Source organism: Haliotis rufescens, unplaced genomic scaffold (genome assembly GCF_023055435.1).
Source record: "Haliotis rufescens isolate VD_foot unplaced genomic scaffold, xgHalRufe1.0.p SCAF_311, whole genome shotgun sequence".
NCBI classification, from domain to species: domain Eukaryota; kingdom Metazoa; phylum Mollusca; class Gastropoda; order Lepetellida; family Haliotidae; genus Haliotis; species Haliotis rufescens.
The window spans coordinates 177-11,276 of NW_025964015.1; the positions used below are offsets into that span (position 1 = coordinate 177).

The 11,100-nt window shown below is 42.1% G+C and overlaps 1 protein-coding gene across 1 annotated transcript; it reads left to right on the plus strand.

Annotated features, from left to right (window-relative positions):
- The first annotated feature begins 2,782 nt into the window (after positions 1–2,782).
- On the plus strand, positions 2,783–10,815 carry LOC125371933 (integumentary mucin C.1-like). Its single transcript, XM_048380623.1, has 4 exons — positions 2,783–3,026; positions 6,985–7,078; positions 7,462–7,902; positions 10,552–10,815. The coding sequence occupies exons 1-4, from the start codon at positions 2,784–2,786 to the stop codon at positions 10,725–10,727; spliced, it is 954 nt and encodes a 317-aa protein (XP_048236580.1). The 5' UTR covers position 2,783; the 3' UTR covers positions 10,728–10,815.
- Positions 10,816–11,100: the final 285 nt, after the last annotated feature.

The following is an 11,100-nucleotide window of genomic DNA, read 5'->3' on the forward strand; positions in this document are numbered from 1 at the left end:
ATGTAGTAAGTATTTTTAATTTGTTAATTTAGTTTTTGTTTTGTTGATTGACGCCGCTGTAATATTCCAACTGTATCACGGCTGCATTTTACAATATGTCAGACGAAGCAGTGGTTGATAGTATGAACAACTTGATACTATGACAAGAAACCAAACCAGTGGTTGATAGTATGAACAACTTGATACTATGACAAGAAACCAAACCAGTGGTTGATAGTATGAACAACTTGATACTATGACAAGAAACCAAACAAGTGGTTGATAGTATGAACAACTTGATACTATGACAAGAAACCAAACCAGTGGTTGATAGTATGAACAACTTGATACTATGACAAGAAACCAAACCAGTGGTTGATAGTATGAACAACTTGATACTAAGGCAATCAACCAAGGGACCAAATCTGACCTCCCGATTCAATTAGTGACCTCTTACGACGCGAAGAAAGAGTTCTGGGGAACGATCTCAGTGACGGGGTGGGCAAGAATGACAGAACCTAGGATTATGTTCAAATATTCAAGAGTGAATTCAAATTTAACGTCGTATCGGCATTATTCCAGACATATAGCGACGAGACCAAGTTTAATATGTTAACAATTGAGTCATCTATGCACAATAATATTTAAAATCAATTCATGAATACTATTTTTAAAAACAATTTATGAAACATATTTGAACATAACAATATAATACAGTTTTAAAACACGGGCTATAGGTCACCAGTTACCAAAGCTAGGTCACCTCGCTGGGGATCATGGGGACTTACAGTTCCTTGGCTTCCTGCATGATACCCCAGCAGGATTTACGTCCAAATGTACCCAAGAAGAAAGATTAGGGATCAATATGTTTTTGGGGATATTTATTTGAAATTGTGTGCTCAGTCTTCACAACCTAAAATATCCCAAAAAATATTCATGATCCATAACTTTTTCTGTTTAGTATATTTTGTGGAATGTACATGCTTAAACTATTATAACTCTCTGCCGTACATTTAAAGGTCGGTCTCTTACTTATATCACTGGATATTCCTCTAGTATCATGTGTCCCCCGCCGTGATATAGCTGGAATATTTCTAAAAGCGGCGTAAAACCATACTCACTCACTCACTAGTATCATGTATCATGTGATCAAGCGACAAAATCCTTTCCATATTCATAAGAAATATCTGTCCAAAACAGAGTCGATTGTACGGTTCCTGTATCACGAGCTTGTGTTTGTGAATCACTATCAGGTGTTTGCAAAAAGGTTAACGTATCCTGCCCAACCGGTGGCACCCGTCACAAACACATGCAAAGTCACGTAAATTGTTCAACTGAAGAAAACACGGGAACCAAGTCAAAAAAGGAATTTGCATCGGAAATAATATTTGTCACTGATGCAAATATAGAAATGTCCTCCACATGTCCACCATAAAACTGGAGCTGCAGGAATATTGGTCGGTATAACGTTGAAGTCATCCTCTTGTCATACAGGCTTGTGAGTGAGTGAGTGAGTGAGTGAGTGAGTGACGTTTAACGCCCCTTTTAACAGTGTTCAAGTTATAACACGGCGTGTCAGCTTAATGTAATTGGAAAGCCACAAGTGATGCAGGTTTCAGACGTTTACCACTTCGGTGAAACCCACGAGCACGGGTATGGTGCTGACAAACCTAGAAACATAATCGGGGCCAACCGGGATTCGAACCCACAATTATAGGTTTCTGGCGTTCCCAAGGGACGCAACTCTGCACAGCGAATGGCGGCGCCTTCGACGACTGGGCCACCCGTGACCTCACTTGCATCCCGCAGTAGTTAAAGGCTTTCTGCGGGAAATCACAAAGTCTGATAAATAAATCTTTGCATGTTTCAACGGTGCAATGTTACCCTAGATTGAACGATACTGTGTCGTTGTTTTCCCGAAAAGACCAGGGCAACACATGGTTTGTCATAGCGTTTTCCCATACCTTCCATCACGTATATTTTAGTTTTACACTGAACAAATGTTGCTGCTCCCAACTCAAAATCACAACATTTAAATTAAAGTGTAACAGGGAACCGGTTTAACTCGGCTCTGTCTCTACATGTCACAAGATGTCGCAGCGCACATTGAAAAGGAAGCCAGGCAGTCGCTTATATCGTTTCAAAAGGAGAGTTATCGCCCTTTAGGAAAAAAACCGAACGCACATTCTATTTGCTAAAGTACTCTGCGGGTTCGATCCCTTACTTTCTTTTTGTATGACGCTCGTGTTATAGACTATGTGTTTATTGCTAATGCATTCTAATGTAATCATAATAAATAGGTTATGCTGAGCTATTGTGAACAGTTCTCATTTGATGACACCTGTGTAGGGACCCTAGTTTAAGTAATAAAAAAAGTATAAAAAATAATTTCAAAAATAATAAAAAAATAAAAATAAAAAAATAGTTGGATATCACACACTAGATGCGACAGTTAACTTAAGCGTATGTTGCATTATTATATTTAGTGCTTATTGTGAAGTTCCGTCTCACGATCACGCACAGCCGATCATGGTGCAATTTGCAAATTGCAGCAGGTGTTCCACACTCGACTTTCACTAGAGGAGCTGTTAGTTTTTTACCAATAACCAAACCCGCTGCTAAAAATATATAACATTTTATTAAATCGATCAGGTTAAAAGGCTATCGTTGCCCTGACAGATGTGAATCTCACGTTACCGTGTCAGTTTCTCTGTTATAGCTCATTGCAATGTGGTGTTCTTAAACAAGACTGAAACATGACCAAAGCTATGAATGTGTTATTGGCGATTCCGTACATGCTGGTGATGGTAGCTCTAGGTAATGGACAGAACTCAGGACATGAGTCTGGAGTCTTCAAAACGTCTCGCGTCCCCCTTGTAAAGCTGTGTCATCGTCTGTGTTGGTACTACACCTCCTGCAGGGCCTACACCTGGGTTAGAGGGACAGGGTCGTGTCAGCTCAGCAGAGACACCAGGGACACCTCACCTGACCCCTTCTCCCTCAGTCAGCATCGTGTGTACTCGGACGCTCGGGCACCCCGTGAACTGGTATGTGTTTCTCCGCGGTTCCTCTGGTCTTATTCTTAGATGCTGTAGTGTACAAATGCGCTGCACATGAATGCCATTTGGTTATTTTCGTTGAACATTTCCGTTGATGTTTGTCAAAAAAATAATGATAATAATAATGAAATTTTGAGACAATAATAGAATGATCGGTATTTTGTATCAACGTGTTCCCAAATTCTACAAAAAATGTTATGTATTTACTGAGCTGAGAATGTTATTTATGTGGACCATATTATCAATGAAGTCCGTGTTTTTGAGTATTTGTTTGAACTGGTCGTGTCGGCAATGTTGCATGTGAGATGTTTTCTAAGTTGTGTGTTTGAAGTGATTGGTTGGAACATATTTATATTTCATAAACGAAATCTGTATTTGTAAACAAGCTTATATACATACCGCGCCAGACAAAACAGATTGCAGTAGGTAACTTTAAATAAACATGTTTCCGTTGAATATATAAGTACAATACATAACCCTAATCTGTAGCAGTAAGTTTAAGCTAATGGTGTCCGAGGAACGCTGTATCTAAATTTTAATATTTCATCCAAAATGTACTTAGAATATTATAGTGAGTGAGTATGGTTTTACACCGCGTTTAGCAATATTCCAGCAATATCACGGCGGAGGACACCAGAAATGGGCTTCACACATTGTACCCATGTCGGGAATCGAACCGGGTCTTCAATGTGACGAGCGAACGCTTTAACCACTAGGCTACCCGACCGCCCCTTAGATTAGTATAACTACTATTCACATCTTTTACTTTTTACAATAAAATCTGATTTTAGAATGTCCGTGGTGATTGCGTCACTGAATGAATAACTGCCTTATAAACTGCTTTTCGGGTTTTATCAATGGAAGTAAAAATACACATTATTTCTAATATTTGCATAGAAAATGTAGAGCATCTTGGAAATGAGCCCACACTTGCAATCTGATCTGATACATGTCGATAAAATCTATGAGCGTTTAAGTCGGTGCAGCCGAGCCAGAGGCGATAATGAATAATTTGACAGAATCTAGAACCGAATTTTAAGCATACATATTTATTTGTAGTGTTAGGGCCATTGATTAGAGTGCTAAATTTCCTCAATAAGCTAGCATTAATAAAGTTATCGGGAAGGGCGTTCCACAGTGTAATCTTAGAAAGAAAAAAGTTTGCACAGCTTTGGGTCCTACACTTAGGCTTACCTCTTAATTATCTCTAGAGTTTTTTTCTGGATGACCTGTATTTTAAACTCCTGATCACGGGACGTACTTTTTTGACAATATCATCGATATGCATTTCCCATGAACTGTCACTCTGAAGTGAGTGAGTGAGTTGGCTTTAACGCCGCTTTTAACAGTATTCCAGTTATATCACGGCGTGTCAGCTTAATGTGGGAGGAAAGCCCGAAGTGATGCAGGTCTCAGACGTTTACCACTTCGGTGAAACCCACGAGCATGGGTATGGTGCTGACAAACCTAGAAACATTATCGCGGCGACCCGGGATTCGAACCCACAATCATAGGTTTCTGGCGTGCCGAAGGGACGCAACTCTGCACAGCGAATGGCGGCGCCTTAGACGACTGGGCCACCCGTGCCCCCGTCATTTTGAAGTCCTACACAAATGCTTATGCCTTCATACGTAATAACGGCCTATTACCGGGCTGGCTTTTCGGATGTATGATATGTTTATTATCGTTGAATCCCATAACTACTTTCGATTTGTTGGCCCAGTGTAAAATTTTAACCAAATCATTATAAATGCATGTGGCTACTGTAACTGGATCATCCATGATGACATATATTGATGTATCGTCAACAACAGGGAATATATTACTATTTATTCCTTCAACAATATCATTAATATCAACGATAAATAACAGTGGTCCCAGCATAGATCCCTGCAGAATGCTGAAGCAGTAGAACGAGCTTCATACAGCAATTCTTACAATCCCGAGTGTTCTACCTTTTCTCTAAAAAGTTCCTGAATATGTGTTATGTCAGTGGACGAACCCGCATACTCTGGAGTCGATGTATCATTAAACCAGTCCGCCAGATACCAAGGACAAGAGAGACCCTCTGCTGTACCGGGATATAACATTGACATCATGTGTATATAAGATATATTGCCATGTTCTGAACGGCAAGGGACGGTCGGGTAGCCTAGTGGTTAAAGCCTTCTCACGTCACGCCGAAGACCCGGGTTCGATTCCCGACATGGGTACAATGTGTGAAGCCCATTTCTGGTTTCCCCCGCCGTGTTATTGCTGGAATAATGCTAAAAGTGGCGTAAAACCACACTCACTCACCGAACGGCAGACTCTCTTGTCAGGCTGATGAAAATAATCTCGTTGTTGAGGAGCAAAATGGATTCAGAAAGAAGAGGCGCACCGTGATCATTTAAAAAGTCGGACTAACATAGCTGAAGTTGATTGAATTGAATTTGGGGCTAATACGTACTCGAGGTTCTTGTACAAAGGATCCAGAACAGTGTTAGTTTTCAATGCTGTTTGACAACTATTCCCTGGAGGAATAGGAGTCTGACATTGCAGTCATTTCAAAGTGCTTTCTGTCCACGAGAGAGCGCTTGAACTCAGTTATTGTATGTTCATGAGAGACGAACGTACAATGAACGCGCACAGCTCAGTGATACTAATTAATTGCTCAGACACTTTTTGTTTTGTCTGTACATGTTTTACATGTTATGGTTGAGTGACAACTACACCATCGACGCCAGCTGCTTGGTTCACAAGCTCCAATGAATTACCTAATGGAAATTCAGTTGTGAAGCTTGGTCCATGCCCTCCATCATTCAAATTACCTGATTGTTCAACTCGTTTCCAAAGTGCACGGAAAGTTTATCTCCTTTGTCTGTTAAATATACAGTAAACTACGGTTAAAACGAACTCAAAGGGACTGCTTATTTTAGTTCGTTATAACCGTAGTTCGTTATAAGCATATATGCAGCATATATACAGCGAATGGCCGGGACTAAAAAATAAATTCGTTATATCCGCCGGTTCGTTATATGCGTGTTCGTGATAACCGTAGTTTACTTTATTCAATATTCGCGTATACCTTTCATCATCAGCCTAACCGAGTAGGTTCATCTATAAATGTCAGTGAACAGGTAGCTGGATCTTTATGATGTGTATGTACGTGGGTGCCTGATACTTCATGGAAAACCTCGACCTTCAAATCTTGACGGACGGGGTGAGTCCGTGCGACCTGCCCACATCATCGACAGGAGCGGACGATGGCTTCGGCTACAACCGTCGCATCACCATCCACATTACACTTTCTGTATGTGTGGAAGTGTCACTCGGCCCCGGTGTGCGTTCAGCAACGTGATTTTTAACCTCTGCACTTTGAGTGAGTGAGTGAGTGAGTGAGTGAGTGAGTGAGTGAGTGAAGGAGTGAGTGAGTATGGTTTCTCGCCGCTTTTAGCAATATTCCAGCGGGGGACACCAGAAATAGGCTTCACACATTGTACCCATGTGGGGCAGAATCGAGCCCGGGTCTTTGGCGGGACAAGCGAACGCTTTAACCAACCACTAGGCTACCCTACCGCCCCAGGTTTAAGGAGATTAAAAAATAGATATATGCACTAGACAGAGGTTATGTTGGCAATTTATAAGATGATGTAGGTCCTGATTTAGCAAACAAGTCTAAAATAAGGAACAATTCATTTGCACATCAACAAAACAATACCACACAGAAACCGTTGGGACACGTGGTCACACGCGCCACTGCAAAAATGAATTGTTATCCTTAAAGTTATCACCAGATTATTATCACTCAGTAAAATTAAAAACTACGAATATGTCCAGTATTAAGAACGTCAAAGATGCAAAGTAAGTATATCTTATAGGTATATTTTAATAGAATTTTGTAAACTAAGCAGGCGTTTTTATTCTGATAATTATTGTACTGAAACTAAAGGCTTTTTCTTGTCAGAAGAGCGCCCATCCTTGTACACGTCGACCATGTGATGTTGTTGAGGTGTGCGTACCTGTCGCGGCAGCCAGCGGACACCTGTGTCTGCGCAGAGGTAAGGAAAACAGCAGTGGGCGTGGGCGTGGGCGTGGGCGTGGGCGTGGGCGTGGGCGTGGGCGTGGGCGTGGGTGTTGCGTGGGTGTTGCGTGGGCGTGGGCGTGGCGTGGGTCAGGGCGTGGGTGTGGGTCTGGGTGTGGATGTGGGTGTTGCTTGGGCGTGGGCGTAGCGTGGGCGTGGGCGTGGGTGTGGTGTGGGCGTGGGTCAGGGCGTGGGCGTGGGTGTGGACGTGGGGGCAAGAGTTGTGGGGGTGAGGTCAAGGCTAAAACAAATGGTTGAGATTAAGTTATTGAATGTGTTTCATATCAGAAGAATTTTGTTTTGGGACTATATTGTTCAGCGATGCTCCAAAGTATTTAAAATGACGTATTCTTGTCTTAGGTGCAGTACATACGCAACACTTTGAATCCCAGGATGTCACATCTACCACCACCCCACCGCCAACTACATCTACCGCATCGACCACCACGACTCCTACCACGGCGGCATCTCCCACAAATACTGCTCCAACTACGACAGAATCAACTGCCTCCGATACCACTACTGCTACACCAACGACTACTACCGCATCACCTCTCACGACCACTGCCGCTACAACTACAACAGTCACGACTCCACCTACAACTGCACCAGCTACTACAACTACAATGCCTTCGGTAACATCTACAGCAACTACAGCTGCGACAACTGATGCTATGACTACGACTGCTGCAATCACGACTACAGTAGCCACAACTACTATAGTTTCTACAACTACAACGGAAATCACTACTGTGACTACAACATCAACGACTACAACGACACCTACTACTACCAACAAACGTATGTATTATTTCCAATGCTCTATATATAAAGTGAATATATACGTTCGGGGGCACGGGTGGCCCAGTCGTCTAAGGCGCCGCAATTCGCTGTGCAGAGTTGTTTTTTAGATGCCTGTGTGAGTAACTGTACACTACATGTAGAGAACACTGTGTTTCAGATGCCTGTGTGAGTGACTGTACACTACATGTAGAGAACACTGTGTTTCAGATGCCTCTGTGAGTGATTGTACACGTCATGTTGAGAGCACTCTGTTTCAGATGCCTGTGTGAGTGACTGTACACTACATGTAGAGAACAATGTGTTTCAGATGCCTGTGTGAGTGACTGTACACTACATGTTGAGAACACTGTGTTTCAGATGCCTGTGTGAGTGACTGTACACTACTTGTAGATAACACTGTGTTTCAGATGCCTGTGTGAGTAACTGTACACTACATGTAGAGAACACTGTGTTTCAGATGCCTGTGTGAGTGACTATACACTACATGTAGAGAACACTGTGTTTTAGATGCCTGTGTGAGTGACTGTACACTACATGTAGAGAACACTGTGTTTCAGATGCCTGTGTGAGTGACTGTACACTACATGTAGAGAACACTGTGTTTCAGATAGCTGTGTGAGTGACTGTACACTACATGTAGAGAACATTGTGTTTCAGATGCCTGTGTGAGTGACTTTACACTACATGTAGATAACACTGTGTTTCAGATGCCTGTGTGAGTGACTTTACACTACATGTAGATAACACTGTGTTTCAGATGCCTGTGTGAGTGACTGTATACTACTCGTAGATAACACTGTGTTTCAGATGCCTGTGTGAGTAACTGTACACTACATGTAGAGAACACTGTGTTTCAGATGCCTGTGTGAGTGACTATACACTACATGTAGAGAACACTGTGTTTCAGATAGTAACTGTACAGTTCATATAGATAACACTGTGTTTCAGATGCCTGTGTGAGTAACTGTACACTACATGTAGATAACACTGTGTTTCAGATGCCTTTGTTAGTGACTGTACACTACATGTAGAGAACACTGTGTTTCAGATGCCCGTGTGAGAGATTGTACACTACATGTAGAGTACAATGTGTTTCAGATGCCTGTGTGAGTGACTGTACACTACATGTAGAGTACACTGTGTTTGAGATGCCTGTGTGAGTGTCTGTACACTACATGTAGAGTACACTGTGTTTCAGATGCCTGTGTGAGTGACTGTACACTGCATGTAGAGAACACTGTGTTTCAGATGCCTGTGTGAGTAACTGTACACTACATGTAGAAAACACTGTGTTTCAGATGCCTGTGTGAGTGACTGTACACTGCATGTAGAGAACACTGTGTTTCAGATGCCTGTGTTAGTGACTGTACACTACATGTAGATAACACAGTGTTTCAGATGCCTGTGTGAGTAACTGTACACTACATGTAGATAACACTGTGTTTCAGATGCTTCTGTGAGTTACTGTACACTACATGTAGATAACACTGTGTTTCAGATGCCTGTGTGAGTGACTGTACACTATATGTAGATAACACTGTGTTTCAGGTGCCTGTGTGAGTGACTGTAGATTATATTTAGAGAACACTGTGTTTCAGATGCCTGTGTGAGTAACTGTACACTACATGTAGATAACACTGTGTTTCAGATGCCTGTGTGAGTGACTGTACACTACATGTAGAGAACACTGTGTTTCAGATGCCTGTGTTAGTGACTGTACACTACATGTAGATAACACTGTGTTTCAGATGCCTGTGTGAGTGACTGTGCACTACATGTAGATAACACTGTGTTTCAGATGCCTGTGTGAGTGACTGTACACTACATGTAGAGAACACTGTGTTTCAGATGCCATTGTGAGTGACTGTACACTACATGTAGAGAACACTGTGTTTCAGATGCCTGTGTGAGTGACTGTACACTACTTGTAGATAACACTGTGTTTCAGATGCCTGTGTGAGTTACTGTACACTACATGTAGAGTAAACTGTGTTTCAGATGCCTGTGTTAGTAACTGTACACTACTTGTAGATAACACTGTGTTTCAGATGCCTGTGTGAGTTACTGTACACTACATGTAGAGTACACTGTGTTTCAGATGCCTGTGTGAGTGACTGTACACTACTATAAGGGTAACGCTCTTTTTAAAGGGCATTATCATTTGCAGAAGTCCGAGGTCTTCCATTAACTGCCCGACGAAGGAGGGCAGTTGAAAAGACCAAGGGCTTCTGCAAATGATAATGCCCTGAAAAAGAGCGTTACCGTTATTATAGCTAAAATGGATGGAATTTATCAAATAAAAAGAAACAACAATATCGGTTTTGAAACATTTACTGCAATCAACACGAATGTCACTGACCCACTTTTACAAATATGGAAACGTCATAGAACAAATCAGATGACGTCACTTTAATACGTGACGTCACTTTCTCTACCCTATGACGTCACCTAACAACGGGCTTGATAATGGCCCGTCGTCATGCAATATGAAGGCATTATCAAATTACAGTGGCCCGCTCATTTATGATAACGTGCGGGCGGTTTAATGATAATTCTATCCGGTTTAGCTTTAATTGTAGATAACACTGTGTTTCAGATGCCTGTGTGAGTGACTGTACACTACATGTAGACATGACTGTGTTTCAGATGCCTGTGTGAGTGACTGTAAGGGCCTGACCGGGTATTACCACTCCTGCTCGTCCTGCAGCAAGTACGTCGTCTGCAGTTTCATTGGTCTGTCGGAGTTGTCGTGTGGGCCAACAACAGAATTTGATGATATAAAAAAGATTTGCACTTTAGCACCCTCGGCAACATGCAACTAGATACTCTTGCTCCGAGTTCACCACACTACAGGCCTACTGGAACCTTTACCAGGGTATACACCTAGCCGATACATTACATAGATACTGTTGTTCCAAATTTCACCACACTACAGGCCTAAAGAAACCTTTACCAGGTTATACACCTAGCTGATACATTACATAGATACTGTTGTTCCAAATTTCACCACACTACAGGCCTAAAGAAACCTTTACCAGGTTATACACCTAGCTGATACACTACATAGATACTGTTGCTCCCAGTACACCAAACTACAGGCCTACTGATACCTTTACCAGGTTAGACACCTAGCTGATACACTACATAGATACTGTTTCTCCCAGTACACCACACTACCGGCCTACTGAAACCTTT